General features: G+C 48.2%; 1 protein-coding gene across 4 annotated transcripts in view; it reads left to right on the top strand.

Moving 5' to 3' along the window:
• acot7 (acyl-CoA thioesterase 7) overlaps positions 1 to 17,552 on the top strand; it is a 338,851-nt gene that overhangs the window by 204,580 nt on the left and 116,719 nt on the right. For all 4 annotated transcript variants that reach the window (XM_072478002.1, XM_072477999.1, XM_072478000.1 and 1 more), the window contains one exon: positions 16,361 to 16,477. In XM_072478002.1, coding sequence (XP_072334103.1) covers positions 16,361 to 16,477 — 117 coding nt within the window. The remainder of the gene's footprint in view (positions 1 to 16,360; positions 16,478 to 17,552) is intronic.

Raw genomic sequence — 17,552 nt, forward strand, 5'->3', positions numbered from 1 at the left:
TGTCTTTTCTGTGGCTCTGTTCCAATTATGGCAATCAGTGAATTTGCCCTTCTTTCTATGTTATCTATGTCTGAATGCTTAGAGTCGCCAGGTATCGAATGATACCACCACAAGTTTCAACCGGCTATCGATCAAAGAGCCAAACACCAGTTAGTTCAAGGTCAAGGGTACTTTATGTACACACAATTAGTCATGCAACATAAACACTACTAGTTAACTACACCTATCAACAAGACAACCTGTACTTAACTTCGGGCACTCGGCTTAGGTCAGAAAATAGTGGCCGCTGTTCAATTCTGGATCTCTCGGGTTTGAAGGAGTAACTACTGCTCAGCTGGGCTCATCCGCCTGGTAGCGGGCGTTGAACTTGGACTCGCTTCTGGTGTTGCTGCAATTGCCGATGACCGTGACCAGTGTACCAAGGCCAAAAGAGAGCGAACATATGGCGAACTCTTCCTCTTATACTCAGGGGGTTTTTGCGCTCTTTTGGGCGGTCCTTCGATTTGGGCCTTACTAATTGGGTGATCCCTGATCACTGTTCGATTCCATAGCCAATAAGTGGGCGGAGATCTGGATGGCTGGGCATGTCCCAAGCGGTCACTGGCCCCGTTGTTCGCGTTTCCCTTGAGCAGGGAGAGGCGCCGCAATGTCTGGGACTGTGCTGGTTGCTTGAGTACCAGCCCTTTGTTTTGGTGAAGATGGGCCGTCAAATGCTAATCGGCCCCATTAAAATGCTAATTGTACGGAGTTTCGATACCGTCTGGACTTCTTGCTTACGAATATGCATTTCAGGCTCTGAGCCTGCCTGAGTCATGGCTTGTCCATTTTACACGCAGGCTTTGCGTGTTTCTCTGTACCTAGTTGGACGTGGCTACAGGGGAGTAGACCCATGGAGGTTTGCTCGGAGGAGTTTTCTTTTTTATCACATGTCCACAAGGTATACTCCCGCATCGACTTCTTTGTTCTGAGCAGGGCGCTAATACCCGGGGTGGTGGATACTGAGTACTCGGCAATGGCAGTGTCGGATCATGCCCCACATTGGGTGGATCTACGGGTTAGTGTGGAGAGAGGGCAACGCCCGCTGTGGAGACTGGATGTGGGGTTGCTAGCGGACGAAGCGATCTGTGGGCGGGTTAATAAGTACATCCAGAATTACCTGGAAACAAATGATACGGGGGAAGGCTCTGCAGCGATGGTTTGGGAAGCTTTGACGGCAGTGGTCAGAGGGGAATTAATCTCGATACGGACCCACTGAGAAAAGGTGGAACGGGCTGAGAGGGATAGGTTACTGGAGGAGATACTCCAGGTGGACAGGAGATACTCGGAGGCCCGGACGCGGGGCTACTGAGGTTACGGCGGAGGTTTCAGACGGAGTTTGGGCTGTTGACTACAGAGAAAGCGGTGGAACAGTTGAAGAAGGCAAGGGGGGGCGCGATTTATGAGTACGAGGAAAAGGCAAGCAGAATGTTAGCGCACCAGCTCAGGAAAAGGGAGGCGGCCAGGTATATAGGGAAAGTAAAGAGTAGAGGCGGGAATACTGTCCTGGACCAGTGGGGGTGAATGAGGTTTTAAGGGCTTTTATAGTAAATTATATGAGTTGGAACCCCTGGCTGGGGTGGAGGGGATGAGGCAGTTTTTGGATCAGTTGAGGTTTCCAAGGGTAGATGAGGATCTGGTGGAAGGGGTGAGAGCCCCAATTGAGATTGAAGAAATAATCGAGGGGCTGGAAGGCATGCAGTCGGACAAGGCCCCCGGGGCCTGACAGTTATTCAGTGGAATTCTGTAAGAAGTTTTCAGAGATATTGAGCTGGTGAGGACATTTAATGAAGCAAGAGAGAAGGGAGTCCTCACCCCAACAATGTCGCAGGCCTCGATTTCATTGATCCTGAAACGGGAGGAGGATCCGGAGCAATGCGGGTCATACCAGCCAATTTCTCGACTGAATGTGGACGCCAAACTACTGGCTAAGATACTGGCCACAAGGATAGAGGATTGTGTCCCGGGGGTGATAGGGGAAGACCAGACGGGATTTGTAAAGGGCAGGCAACTCAAGGCCAAAGTTCGAAGGCTTTTAAATGTTATTATGATGCCCTCAGAAGGAGAGTAGGTGGTGGTAGCGATGGATGCGGAGAAGGCTTTTGATTGGGTGGAGTGGAATTACCTGTGGAAGGCGCTGGGAAGGTTTGGGTTTGGTGAGGGCTTTATTGACTGGGTGCAGTTGCTCTATCAGGCACCAGTAGCGAGTGTGTGCACGAACCGACTGTGGTCGGGGTATTTTGACCTACACCGAGGGACGAGGCAAGGGTGCCCCCTCTCCCCGTTACTGTTTGCTCTGGCCATAGAGCCATTGGCTCCTAGAGAGCCTCTAGGAAGTGGAAAGGGCTGGTTCTGGGGGGATGGTGGGGGGGGGGGGGGGGGGGGAGCTCCAGGCCTCGCTCTTGATGACCTGCTCTAGTAGGAGGGGATGGGGGAAATAATGCAAATCCTGGGGGAATTTGGCAATTTTACAGGGTATAAATTGAACGTGAGGAAAAGCAAGATGTTCACGATCCAGGCGAGAGGACAGGAGAAGAGACTGGGAGAGCTGCCATTTAGAATGGCAGGAAAGAGCTTTCGGTATCTGGGAATCCAGGTGGCCCTGGAATGGGATGTACTGCACAAGTTAAACCTATACCGGTTGGTAGAACAAATGAAAGGGGACTTTAAGAGATGGGATGTACTCCCGCTATCACTGGCGGGGAGGGTACAGACCGTGAAAATGACGGTCCTCCCCAGATTTCTGTTTGTCTTTCAGTGCCTCCCCATCTTCATCCCAAAGGCCTTTTACAAGCGGGTGAATAAGATTATTTTGGCCTTTGTGTGGGCGGGTAAAACCCCGCGAGTGAAGAAAGTGTTGCTGGAGCGCAGTCGGGGTGAGGGTGGGTTGGCGCTGCCAAACTTCTGCAATTACTACTGGGCGGCTAATATAGCCATGATTAGGAAGTGGGGGGGGGGGGGGGGAGGGGTCGGTTTGGGAGCGAATGGACGCGGCGTCATGCAAAGACACAAGTTTGAGAGCACTGATAATGGCACCTCTTCCGTTCTCGCCGGCCCGATACTCCACAAGTCCAGTGGTGGTGGCAGTTCTGAGAATCTGAGGGCAATGGAGGAGATATAAGAGAGTGGAGGGAGCATCAGTTTGGACCCCGATTTATAATAATCATCGGTTTGTACCGGATGGATGGTGGGTTCCAGAGATGGCAAAGGGCAGGAATTAGAAGGATGGGGAATCTTCCCCAGCTTGAAAGCCTTGGAGGATAAATTTGAATTGCCAGCAGGGAATGGGTTTAAGTATCTGCAAGTATGAGACTTTTTGAGAAGGCAGGTTCCTGCCTTTCCGCTGCATCTGCCTTGGGGGGGATACAGGACAGAGTAGTCTCCAGTACCTGGGTGGGAGAGGGGAAGGTATCGTATATTTGCCAGGAGTTCTCGGAGGCGGAGTAAACTCCAGTGGAGGAGCTTAAGGGCAAGTGGGAGGACGAGCTAGGAGGAGAGATAGAGGCGGGTCTGTGGGCAGATGCCCTAAGCAGGGTTAATACATCCTCATCATGTGCCAGGCTTAGCCTGATACAATTTAAGGTAGTCCACCGGGCACACATGACAGTGGCTAGGATGAGCAAGTTTTTTGGGGTAGAGGACAGTTGCGCGGGAAGCCCAGCAAATCAGGTCCACATGTTTTGGGCATGCCCAAAGCTGAGAGGGTTTTGGCAGGGTTTTGCTGAGGCTTTGTCCACGGTACTAAAAACATGGGTAGTGCCGAGTCCAGAGGTGGCGATCTTTGGAGTGTCGGAAGATCCGGGAGTTCAGGGGGCGAAAGAGGCCGACGTCTTGGTCTTTGCCTCCCTGGTAGCCCGGAGACGGATCTTGTTAATGTGGAGGGACTCGAAGCCCCCGAGTGTAAAGACATGGGAGACCTGGGTTAGTGACATGGCTGGGGTTCTCAGTCTCGAGAAGATAAAGTTCGCCTTAAGAGGGTCAATGGTTGGGTTCACCCGGAGGTGGCAGCCGGGGAGGACGAGGAGAGGGCCGGATTGTTGTTTTATGGTTGGGGTGTATGAAGATTGGGATGGGGGTGGAAATGTTGATTATACCATGTTTATGTCATTGTTATTATTATAAAAACTTTCAAATACCTCAATAAAAATATTTTTTAAGAGTGATAAAACAAACTGGGCAACTGACTCAGAGCTCCCTGTTGGCATCAACAAATGCCTCATGACTGTTGATCTGCAACTTGCCAAGAACCAGCATACAATGGCCGTGAGTGCTTACGCCTCAACCGTTCATGGCAATGATGAGTCCAAAGAAAACTTCTACTCCACCCTGGACACCATACTCTCCAACATTTCTAAGAGGGATAAGATCATCCTTTTTGGAGACTTCAACGACAGGATTGGAAAGGACGCCCAACTCTGGAAAGGAACCATCGGAAAGAAAGGGGTTGGGAATTGCAACTCCAACGGGATTCTCCTGCTCACCAAATGCACGTAACACCAGCTTCTCATTACTAACACACTGTTGCACCAAAAAGACAAGTTCAAGATTTCCTGGAGACATCCACAGTCAAAGCACTGGCACATGACGTTGTCATCGTCCAATCCCGAGACCAAAAGGGTACCCTTATCACCAAAGCGATGACCATGGCAAATGAATGCTGGACAGACACTGACTCATCCGCTCCTCCATGTCCATCAAACTCCACCAGAAGTAGTGGAAGACGAAGAAACAGCTCAGAAAAAAGATCAACATTGAGCAGCTTCAAGAGCCAAGCACGCTAGTGAACTTCCAACAATATCTTCTCCAAAGTCTACAAAATGTTCATTCTAATGGGTGTGGAAGAAAACTGGAAAGAGCTGAAGACACCCATCATTTCAGCTCTTCAGCTCTTTCCAGCTTTCCTCCATAACTAATAATACTAATAATAATCGCTTATTGTTACAACTAGGCTTCAATGAAGTTACTGTGAAAAGCTTCTAGTCACCACATTCCAGCGCCTGTTTGGGGAGGCTGGTACGGGAATTGAACCCGCGCTGCTGGCCTTGCTCAGCATTACAAGCCAGCTGTTTAGCCCACTGTGCTAAACCAGCTACAAGACCAGGAAACGCCAAACCGTGTTTGAGGAGAACAACCACACCATCCAAGACCTCATCAACAAGAGGAAAGCTCTCCAAGCCTGGCAAATTGACATAACCAGCAAGGCAAAGAGGAGAGCTCATTAACCAGCCAGAACGGAGGTACAAAGAAGAACTAGGGAAATCAAGAACCAGCGGCGGACTGAGAGAGCTAAGGATCATCAATTCCTCGCTGACGAGCATGACAACCTGGGCTTCTTCAGTGCCACCAAGGTAATATATGGCCCCAGACCCTCAGCCTCAAATTGGTACAGAGTAAGGACGGACCCTCTCGCGAGACAGAGATATTGGCCTTGGATGGAACACTTCAAAGAACCCCTAAACCATGATACAATCTCCCTATTCTCTGTCGCCAGGAAGATCATTGTCCAATCCTCTCTAGCCGCCCTCTCCCAGTCTCTGAAGAAATCCTTCTGAAAATCCAGTGTGGCCTCTGACCAAACCATGGAACGGCGGGCATGATTTTCACTGCTCGGCAACTTCAAGAGAAATGCCAGAAGCAACATCAACCACTCCACATTGTCTTTCTCGATCTGACCAAGGCTTTCGACTCAGTCAATCAGGAAGTACTGTGGAAGACTCTGTCAAAGGCTGGCGGTCGAGAGGCCTCCAGGTGCATGCCCTTTGGGTAGGGTAGCACCCTGGCACTGCTGGTTCCACCAGGGCACCTTGGCACTACCAGCCTGGCAGTGCCATCTCAACTTGGCACTGCCACAGTGCCAGGTTGGTACTGCCCAGTACCAAGCAGGTATATTTTGCGCGGTGGCGATCAGGCTGGTCGTGCCCTGTGTAGTTGTTTTTGGGGGGGAGGGGGGTGTTCAGGGCTCCTCCCATAGTGCATTGGGGCTTGGGAGGGAAGTTGGGATTCTTTAGAGGGCTCCAGAGATCGGGACGCCATTTAAAAATTCCGGCGAGCGGAGCTCCTCAATGCATAAAATGGGGCCATGTGCAACCTCGGCCGCATGTTCCCTGCTGAGGCCCCCTATCTATCGAGGGTCGCTACAAACACCGAGAAACATGCAGCTAAACGCGCTCGCTATGGGACTTTGTTCCCATTTAGTTATATCATGCTCATATTCTTTCATGGTATGTGGGCATATTTGTTGCCCATTCCTAATTGCCTTTGAACTGAGTGGCTTGCTCGGCCATTTCAGAGGACAGTTCCTGTGGGCCTGGAGTCACATGTGGACCAGACCATGTAAAGACGGTCTAAAGAGCATTAGTGAACAAGATGTTTTTTATGACAATCAGTGATAGTTTCATGGTCACAATGACTGAGACTAGTTTTCAACTCCAGATTTTATTTTGTTAATTGGATTTCAGTTCCACCAGCTGTTTTGGTTGGATTTGAACCCCTGCCCAAAGAGTAATTCACCTGGATCTCGGGATTCCCAGCCAAGTGACATTATTACCACAGTGCCACCATCTCAGTTTGATGGTGAAAGACTGAAGCTGGTAACATGTTGCACACGCAGCCCACACCTCCATGTAGTACTGGTTTATTTCACTCCCAACATATCCCAAAGAGGGTTGTGGCATTGACTTACTGTGGGATAATACTGTGCCCTGTGTTTTTTTGACTGACTGCTGTGGTTTCAGTTATTTGCAAGTTTCACTTCTAACAATGATCAAACATATTTAGTATAACTATATTTCATTTTCTGATAAAAGGGACTAATATGAAAGGAGATTCTACTGAATAGCTCCAGGAAATCCATGCATTTCCCATTACTAGACTCGGGTTTTTAAAATAAATCAGTACAGTCCCTCGACAGGTAATCTGGTTGTTCCAAAATAGCTGCATTTGAGTATAACTCTCCTTCAATGTATTAGACCCAGGGAATTTTATTTAATGGAAACGTCATGCAAACTCTGTCAAAACACGCTGAGCGATTAAATACCTTACTGATTCAGAACCCTTCAGCACTCTATAATGGTCTAGTGGCTGAGATGAACACAATGGCACAAATTCAGCAAACTAGAGCTCGACATTGATTTTAATCAATGTGGGGTGGGTCACAGAGCTGTGATATTTAAATGTCCAACTTGAAGCATGGTTTCTGCGCAGCAAGCAAAAGTATGGCAATTGACATAGAATATACAGCGCAGAAATAAGCCATTTGGCCTAACTGGTCAGTGCTGGTATTTTAATGTTTTACAGGGGCCTCCTCCCATCCTTCTTCATCTCACCCTGTCAACACAACTTTCTTTTCCTTTCTCCCTCATGTATTTATCTAGTTCCTCCTTGAATGCATCGATGGCATTGCTTACATAATGGCACAAGTCACTTCTGCTATAATTTCTAGGAATGTCTAGACCATTATGCTTGTGGGCAACATAGAGACACCATTGCTAACACGCAAGGTTTCAGCAGCTTCAACCCTTAGCACCTTTGGTGCTGTATAATAATTTTTCATCACCTGTCAACACATCAAAGGAGGCCTTCAAAATGTGCTGCGTGCAGAAGCAAGAATTTGAAAATGGAGCCCCATAATGTCCAATTTGCAGGAGGCCCCTATTCAGCCTGTAGGTATGTCTGATCTTCTAGTAGCTCAGCACTTTTTAATCCTGTTGTACTCTGACCCCTCCAGAGAAACAGGAGTGCAATAGATCATGGCTGATCTGTACCTCCATCCATCTTGTCTCCATACGCCTTTGTACCATTGGCTCTCAATCGCAAATTTAAAATGATAAATAGATCCTTTCTGTGGGAGAGAGTCCTATATTTTTACCACCATTTGCATTAGAAGTGCCCAGCTGCATTATTCCAACTAAACTCAACACAAGATTCAGAAACAGTGGGCGGGATTCTCTGATCCTGAGGCTAAGTGTTGACGCTGTCGTAAACGCCGTCGCGTTTCCCGACAGCATCAACGTGCCCTCAGGAGCAGCGATTCTGACATCCACAGGGGGCCAGCATGGTACTGGAGCGACCCACACCACTCCAGCTGCCGATACCGGCGTCAAATGGGCGCCGCGGATCTGCGCATGCGCAGTGCGACTGGCGGCAATGTGCACACCTCAGTGCGACCGGCGTGATTACGTGCATGCGCGGTGGCTCCCTTCTCCGCGCCGACGCCAACGCAACATGGCTACAGGGGCCGGTGCGGAGCAAAAGAGGCCCGCAGCCCGAGGGGCCGGCCCACCGATCGGTAGGCCCCGATCGCGGGTCAGGCCACAGCGGAGGCCTGGGCTGAAAGAATCCCACCCAATATATGCAGATCCTTGGTCTGAATGTTGCCCTTGGTAACCTCAGATATAGGTACAACCTCTGTTTTCTCCACAGTAAGCTTGCTGATGGTGTGGAATGGGGCTGTTGGAATTCAGGTAGACATCTCAATTGTAGATCCTTGTTTGGAACAAATGTGTGGGGGAACTGCCTGCACCTAGGTTTATTTTATTATCTAGTTTAGACTGGCTGACTGCTGTTCTCCCAGAAATTTCTACTTACATATCAGACCACCTAGATTTAGGACGCGATCTACTGGCCTCGTCACGCCCGACTCAGGTTGCGACGAGGCTATTAAATCTCGTGACGCGAGAGGCCTCTCGCAAGATTTAACGGCCTCGTTATGCTCCGCGAGATCTAACGAGGTCTCGCTAGGATTCAGGATCTGGATCACAGAATAATACAATGCAGAAGAGGCCCTTCGGCCCATCGAGCCTGCACCGAAGCATGACAAACACCTGACCCGCCTACCTAATCCCATTTTCCAGCACTTGGCCCAAATCCTTGAATGTTATGACCCCCAGGTGCCCAGGTGGCACTGTCAGGGTGCCAGGCTGGCAGTGCCAAGGTGCCCGGCGGTGCCCCGCCCTTATGAGATGGGCATTAGGGCAGGGCACCGAGGTGGGGTGCGGGAGATTCGAGGATCCCCTCATTGGTAAGTTGGGGCATAAGGGGGGTTCAGAGGTGATGGCATCATTTAGAAATGGCACCCCGTTCTCTTCCTGCAAAGGCGAGCAGAGCTCGTTAGTGCAGGAAATGGGACTATGTGCAGCCTCGGTGGGACGTTCCGTTTAATAGCGGGGTCGTTCTCACCGCTGTAAATGCTGGGAAACACCCGACTAAATGTGCCGAACATGGGACTCTTGTTTCATTTCGTTAAATCGCGCCCTTAGTTTAATTTTCCCTTGCTCCAATTTCTCCCATTTTCATTTGTGTGACCCTCTTTCGCCTTCTCAATGACTCGTACATTTTTAAAACATTTTATATCTCTCTCCATTGCCTTACTGACCTTTTATTAGAATATAATAGTTGTTATTATGTAGTTTACAATCTCTATTATTTTCCTCCCTGTAATTAACGTGTCTGTTATCTCTCCTGCTTCCATTCATCCCTTTCTACTCCAACCTTGTTAAAATGCTTTGTACTATTTTAGTTTGTTCTGTTGAAGGGGCTGGGTTTTACAGCCCTCTAGTGGGGTGTTTCTGGCAGGGGGCATGCATAATATCAGGGGTGACTAGCTCACCACTTGTTTGCCCACCCCAAGCTCACCCCCAAAATACGGAGCGAGGGCGATGAGCGAGCGTCTAATTCACCATTGGCTTTCCATAAGTAGTATATAATTAAGAGTCAATTGAGCTTGTTTACAACCCAATTGACCCCAGTATTAACCTGCACATAACACATTTGCATGGTCAGGCAGGCCTGAGTGGGCAACGAGGTGGGAGCTCTTTCAAAAAAGTATTTTGAAGTGGAGGAAGGAAAGGGGGTACTATCTTTGGCCAAGCGGAGTGGGGGTGCCCTTTGTGTTTCAGGGCCCCCACCTAAAGATAGTACTCTGCATTGCAAAACCGACACCTGCACCACTCTTTGCACCGCCTCACTAAGGTGCCCAAACCCCCTTACCCAATATCCCTGACTTGTCTGGATCTCGATCCATTGGGGCTTTGAGGCTGGGCCTGCTGGCAGTCCTGGAAGACCCCATGTTGAGCTCTGGCACTGCCGGGACTGCAAGCGTTGCCATGGCTGCAAGAGCTGGCCAGCAGCTTCCGATAGTGGGACTTTCTCCCAATGAGGGGCAGACGTCCCACTCTTTCCTTATTGTTGTTGCCCACAGCATGTTATTGCTGCAGGCCAGACTTTCCTCTTTGGTCTAGCTTCATTGCAGTGTTAATGTAAGCATACTTGTGACAACATATATTATTATAGGGGGCAAACAGTATGCCCCACCATCCGCCTCCCCATAAAATCCAGCAAATTGACTTGTTTTTATCTTTATGAATACTGTCATGTGCAAAAGACATGAAGGAAAATACCATCCAGGCTACTTGATAAAATTAATTTTGTTTTCAAATGTAATGGACAAAGACTTTACACTAGCTGAAATCATGACTGGCTACGACTCAGACAAAAGCAATTTCTAGCCTTCAGAAAACCATAGCAACCTCATTATCTCCAAAAGTAATGCTAATGTACCGTGTAACTGCAGAAATCAAGTTCCAAGAAAATGCAAAAAGGCCCCTTTACATTTCTGAGGCTAAACTCTGGCCAATGAAGACGATCCCTGTGCAGGGACAAAGGAGCCTGAAACCTTTGGTAAATGTATTGATGGATGAAACATTAACCCTGTCAAGAATCCAGACCAGGAGTATACATCCTTTGTCTAAACCAGGGGGAAGAAGTGGAAGCTGCTAGAACCTGTAGTATTGCCTTGTGGAGCTAAGAGAAGGGATCTGCCATCTTCCATCTACAAAACAGTAGCAGAATCAGAGCGCTGCCCAGGTTTAAATTGTCTGGCCCTCATCTACACCATTTCTACTGGACCGTCCGAACTTTTGCACCAGTGCCTACTAAAACCGATTCATCTCTACCCGCGACTCCCATTGTGGATGTCAGCACTAATGGAAAAGTCGGTCACCCTGCATCAGCTTTCAGCCTGCTAGCCTCTCTGGAGGAATACACCATTGGACCTCTGATTCTAGACTCACGTGCAACAATAATTTTTATTTTGTCTGTGGTCTTTATCCTGGATCTCTTTCTTTCGCTTATCCTCCCTTTATTGTATGATTGAAAAAAAAAAAGGGGGGGGGGTGGGTAGGATTTGCGAACCATCTTCCTGCATTTTGTATGTATGTAAAATAAATTAACCTCGGATTTTACCCCATCTCGGGTTTGCTGTGGGGTTGTTAATGGAGGATTGGATCACTCAAAATCGGAAGGGTTGGGCAAAATACACCACCAATACACCACCACGTATAAAGGGAGGAGATCAAAAGTCAAAAACACCTTTCTGTTCATGAACGGGATGCGAGGGAAGAAATCAGAGCTGTTTTAAATTAAACCCACTCCGAATCCATAATACTGACTGGAGGTTTACTGAAACTGAAACAGCATTTTCTGTTTTTCAGCTTCGGATCGCCCACCTTTGCAGGTGTTTCCTTTTTACTGATGCCACATCTTCTTGATTTCTTTAAAAGCATAATAAGGCGGGTGTTGGCAATCTGAAATAAAAACTGTAAATGTTGGACCTACTCAGCGGCCGGAGCTTTCTGGCCGAGCTCTCCGGCGGGATCTTCCAGATGATTCTGTCGTCGGCCATGGCAGGCTGCCGCCCATCACCACGCAACAAGCAGTGGGCTGCGCGGCAAATCCCGCCTGGCAGGCCTGCCAGCATCTGTGCAAAGACACAGAGCTGACGTTTCGGATCTCAACGATCCTTCCACACAGATGTCGCCAGACCTGCTGAGTTTATCCAGCATTTTCTGATTTTATTCTTGGTTTCCTTGTCTCTGCTCCTACTCTTTTCCACTTCTGTAGTGGCTGGCACTTTACCTGGGCTCTTTGCCCAACCTTCTCAATTAACACACAATTGGCTGATCATTTTCAGATTTTAAGAGGACATTTCTGTAATTGATGACACCATGATGAGAGTGGTGTTGCAGACAATCACAGAACGATGCAGCACAAAGGGTGACTATTTAGCCTATGTGTCGCTGCCAGCTCTTTGAAAGAGGTATCCAATTAGTTCCACTCCTCTGCTCTTTCGCCATACGCCTGTAATATTCCCTCTTTAAGAATTTATGCAATTGGCTTCTCAAAGTCATTATTGAATCTTCTTTCGCCGCATTTTCTGGCAGCGTATTTCCAAATCATGACAATTCACTGCATAAATTTGCTTTTCCTCATGTCGCCTCTGGTTCTTGTGCCAATCAGAGAACCGTCCTGATGATTGGATTAGCACACAGTGCTTTCACATCTGGGATATGACTTCAAGCCCAGTACAGATTGTTGGAAAGGCAACTAAAATAAACACTGCTGTGTTTCAACAATCCAGGCACCTTTTAGGAAATTAACAAGAAATATTCTACTTTTTACTTGACCCTAGCAAGTTGTATTTTCAAACAATCAAGAGGTAGACAATAAAATATTACTAATGTGTGCTGTGCTTGTTACAACAAAATTAATTGAAACAGAACAGTTTTCTCACAATCTAATGTAAAATATTACAGTTGGAAATGGCAATATATCCGAGAGGTTACTTTAGCTTGTTCAGAAATGAGGAAAAGCTTTTTCGAGACTAAATTTTGTTCGTAAAATTGAATTTTAATTCCTGGGGTATAGCTCATTGATATTCTGGAGCACAGCTGTGATTTTTATCTGTGAAGTCGAGGCTATGTTTAATCTAGTCCATGAAGACCATTGCTGAAGTAGTTCCTATAGCAAAGGTAGTTAATTTGGTTAATGGTTACTTCATGTAAACTCCTGACCTTGGTGAGAGAACGTTTGAAGCAACTGGTAGATTTCTGGGCCCAGGTTGCTCTGTACAGAAGTGCAAATGCCAAACCTGGAGTGTGATAAATCTAAGCTGGATGTAGGATTTTTATGGCCCAGATCTTCAGCCAGTCAACAGCCATACTGTGCCACTGCCTACGGAGTTTTCTATGCCCTGACAGAACTGATCATTTTCAAGGGATCTCCAAACATGGCTGAAGCAGAAATGGACCGACTCAGCCGCCACTCCAAGGTAAGTCCAGCGAGAGCAGGATAGTCGAAGGAAGGAGAGGTCATGCCCTTTATTCTGCACTAGCTGCTGGGTTCAGGTAAGTTTTTAAAGGTCTCAAGTCTCTTCATGAGTGAGTGTGGGTGGGTGAGTGGATGCGTGAGTGAATGGATGCGAGAGCAAGTGGTTAATCAGGCCGGCTTGTTCATGCCAGAGGGGTAGTTGGGTTAGATCAGATGGGTAGTTGTGTCAGATGGGCAGATTGATCGACCAGCTGGTAGTTGGGTCGGAGGGATGGTGATGGGAGAGTCATTTTGGGTTGGGGGATGCTTGGGGAGGTAGGTTGTGGTGCTTAGTTCAGTTATGTTGGCCTTTCTCTGAGTTAGACCATGTATTAACCAGTATAAACATTTCCAGGGTAAGTATCCAGGTATGTCCCAAGTATGTGGGCCACGTTTCTGACACTGAGCGTAAGCGTCGGAGACATTTGCGATGCAAGGACCTCCGCAAGGTCCAAACGCGCAAGACAGCCTTAGGTCCAGGCCCAGAATTTTATATTGCTCAGGCGGGTGCATGCCTGACCCGGAAGCATGTGAGATTGTGCGGGAAAATGTTGGGTATGAATCCCAATGTCATCACACACTCGAGCAATATTTCAATCGGCGGGTGCGCAAGGGAGTGGGCAGTGTATCCGGCGACAGTCAAGCAGGCAATGGAACACAATTTTGCATGGCCTGTCTGCTTTTATGGTTGGTAGGTGGGCCAATTGGCCAAGCATCCTTTACATTTTAGCTGTAACCTCGATCTAGGGTGGGATGTTGGTTGGTATGACAGGTACAGGCTTGGCGGGCCGAAGGGCCTGTTCCTGTGCAGTATTGTTCTTTGCATCTTTGTAATGTCAGGGCTGAAATCAAATTTACCGGTCTGGGGACTGAGGCTTGAGTTTGAATGTGCTGCCTAGACACTCTGCACATGGTTTTTCCGTCGATATTTATTTTTCACAGCTCTGCAGTTGCCTGAGACAGTTCTACAGCGGTTGGCCCCCTGAGGGAGCACATTAGAAGTTTTGAGCCCAAACCATTCCTTACCTTGCTGTGTGCCCTCCCCGGCAGCACTCAGCCTTTCACAGAGCGCCTTCCATGCTGGATATCCATTAATTGGGCAACCAGCGTGAAATTGTGCTCCAGGCTGACTGCAGCCAGCTACACATTTCTCATCCGCTTCCATGCCCACCGAGTGTGCACACCTGACGGGCAAAAAATTCATGCCCGGATTTCACTGCATTGAACATTGACGGATCTCAGTGTATATGTATATTTACAAGCAGATTTTTATAGCCACAACTGACATGAAGGATAATTGACTTGTAAAAGCAGCAGTATTATACTATGTAATATATATTGTGCTATTTTACTAAGCTGTTGCTTTATGACGGGATGGCCTAATTGTTAAGCTGTTAGTCTCTGGGGTCAGTCAGCGTTTAACTTAATAATGAAAACAGAAAATGCTGGATAAACTCACCAGGTATGGCATCATCTGCAGAGGCTTGAATATTGGACTGTACTTCTTAGTTTGAAGGTGGAATTTAGAAGCACGGGTCAGACCAGACCCCATTTTGACATTGTTTTTCACCTGTAATGAAGTGTGACATCTGGAGTGTGGCGTCTGCAACATGGCATCTGTAGCGCTGCACCTGTTGTGCATTGACATACTGGAGCAACGACTATTGATGATTAACATAAAGCAAAACTGACGCAAAATCTTCCAACTGATCAAGGCTGCACAGCTCTCAATCAAATTCAGTTGTGTGGAAGTGACCTTTTGTCCCGGCTGTACTGGATGGCATGGAGGAGTCTGCAATTTGATTGCTCTCTTAGCAAGAGGAGTCCGTGACATATGGCCTCCCGGCAAGAGGCGTCTGCTGGCAGCTTTTTAGTGCAGAAATAAATTGGGGACGGGGAGAGTAAACTTAATGGAAAATATACATTCATGCAAATTAACGATGAATCTTTATTTAGTAATACATTCTGAAAATCGCAGTTTAAAGGGATTCATCTATAAAACTGGCTGCTGTGGTTTTACTGTGTGCGCCCATCTTTCTTTGACCCCACAAAGCTCGGTAATGAAAAGGCTGGTCATGACTCGTACTGCCTACTAGTAGTTGGAAACTTGTTTCCTTTCTCAATTAACACCTTTCCTCCTGATGAAAGGATGTTCCGGAAGGCACAGTGCACTTACGCATCAACGCCCCTTAGTAGGGCATCTCCAACCCAGCATGCAAAAGAAGTGAGGTGAGAGAAAGATGGGTAGCATGGTGGCACAGTGGTTAGCGCTGCTGTTTTACAGTTCCAGGGACCCGGGTTGAATTCCGGATGTGGGTGACTGCCTCTGTGGAGTTTGCACGTTCTCCTCGTGTCTGTAAGGGTTTGCTCAGGGTGCTCTGGTTTCTTCCACAATCCAATGCAGGTTAGGTGGATTGGCCACGCTAGAATTGTCCCCTAGCGGCCAAAGATGTGCACGTTAGGTGGGGTTATGGGGTTACAGGGAAAGTGGGCCTGGGTAGGGTGCGCTTTCAGAGGTTTAGTGCAGACGCGACAGACCGAATGTAGGAATTCTATGATTCTGTTTAATTTCAGTGAATTCCATAGAGCTATGCGTCAACTTTCCGTAAATTACTCCAAGGTTTTTGTATCCATTACCTAACAGGAATGTCCATTTCAAATGTTGATCATTCTCTGTGTGAACAAAGACTTCATGTTGTATTCCAAATTTGCCTTTTGTTAGTTTAAAAAAGTTAATTTATCTGACAATCAGGGCAGCACGGTGCGCACTGGTAGCACTGCAGTCTCACGGATCCGAGGTCCCAGGTTCGATCGCGGCTCTGGGTCACTGTCCGTGTGGAGTTTGCACATTCTCCCCGTGTTTGCGTGGGTTTCGCCCCCACAACCCAAAGATGTGCAACGTAGGTGGATTGAACACGCTAAATTGCCCCTTAATTGGAAAAAATTAATTGGGTACTTTAAAATTAAAATAAAAAAATTATCCGACAATCAAGGTTGACATTGAGGTAGTAGGCAGGATTTACTTGTCTAAGCCATTATCTCCTGAATTTCTGTCAATAATGAGAAATAAACATTATAGTGACGGTTTATTCAGACATTGGCAATGTGTTTGGAAGAGGTTTGGTTTCCTTTTCCCTTTGTTTATACTGTGCCAGTTATTTAAATGGATCTTTCCTTTCAGGTGTCACTATGAAGCTGATGGATGAGGTGGCTGGCATTGTGGCAGCTCGTCATTGCAAGACCAACATTGTGACTGCATCTGTGGACGCAATCAACTTTCACCAGAAGATTCAGAAAGGTACCACACCTGCCACTTTCACACTCCTTGGGCGGGATTCTCCCACAGTTGGCGGGATGGGCCGGCGCCAAGAACTGCGCGAACCACTCTGGCGTCGGGCCAATCGGAAATTGCGGAATCCTCCGCACTTCTGGGGGCTAGGCCGGCGCTGGAGGGGTTGGCGCCACGCCAACCGGCGGGTGGTTCCACGCATGCGCAGACCAGCCGGCGTGTTCCTGCGCATGCGCAGGGAGGTTCTTCTCCGTGCCAGCCATGTCGGAGCCCTACAGAGGCCGGCGCGGAAGGAAGGAGTGCCTCCACGGTACAGGCCCAACCGCAGATCGGTGGGCCCCAATCGCGGGCCAGGCCACCTTGGGGGCCCCCCCCCGGGACCGGATCCCCTCACGCCCCCTGAGGACTCCACTAGACGGCTACCAGCCAGGTCCCGCGTGTGAGACCATGCGTAACCCACGCCGGCGGGACTCGCCAGAAACCGACGGCCGCTCGGCCCATCGGGGCCCGGAGAATTTCCAGGGGGGGCCGCTACCCGAAAACTGGCATCGGAGAATACGGCAGCCGGCGGCGGGGAGGGATTCACGCCCCCCCCGGGGATTCTCCGACCCGGCGGGGGTCGGAGAATCCCGCCCCTTGTGTTTGGAAAACAAAGGTGCTTCTAAGGGATTTATATTAGATGGGTAAACATTAGAAATAAGGTGATGTTTTAGGTGGATTTAATTGAATGTTTCTGTGCCTGGAAGGGACCTGGAGCTAGATTCATTCTGGACAAAGGTGTTTCTATGTGATGGGGTTGGTTTCAATTCCAACTGGGATTCTATTATGCTTAGAGAGGGCTACGATGTGAAAACTAAATAAACCAAAACATATTGGTTAGCAACAGAAGGCCAATTTCCAGAGAGAGCTTTCCTTTGTTCTTAGTTTTTTTCAACTGGAGGTCAGGGCAGTTGCAGTTAGAAAACCAGAGAGGGAACATCTCTCAGCTTTGCTCGAAGCAGGAAAAGTTGTATAATGGAGTAATTTACAAGAAAGCAAGCTCCAGAGAAACTAAAGGGCAGTTGGTTCTAGAAACCGGGAACTA

The sequence above is a fragment of the Scyliorhinus torazame genome, chromosome 16, assembly GCF_047496885.1.
Source record: "Scyliorhinus torazame isolate Kashiwa2021f chromosome 16, sScyTor2.1, whole genome shotgun sequence".
In the NCBI taxonomy this organism is placed as follows: domain Eukaryota; kingdom Metazoa; phylum Chordata; class Chondrichthyes; order Carcharhiniformes; family Scyliorhinidae; genus Scyliorhinus; species Scyliorhinus torazame.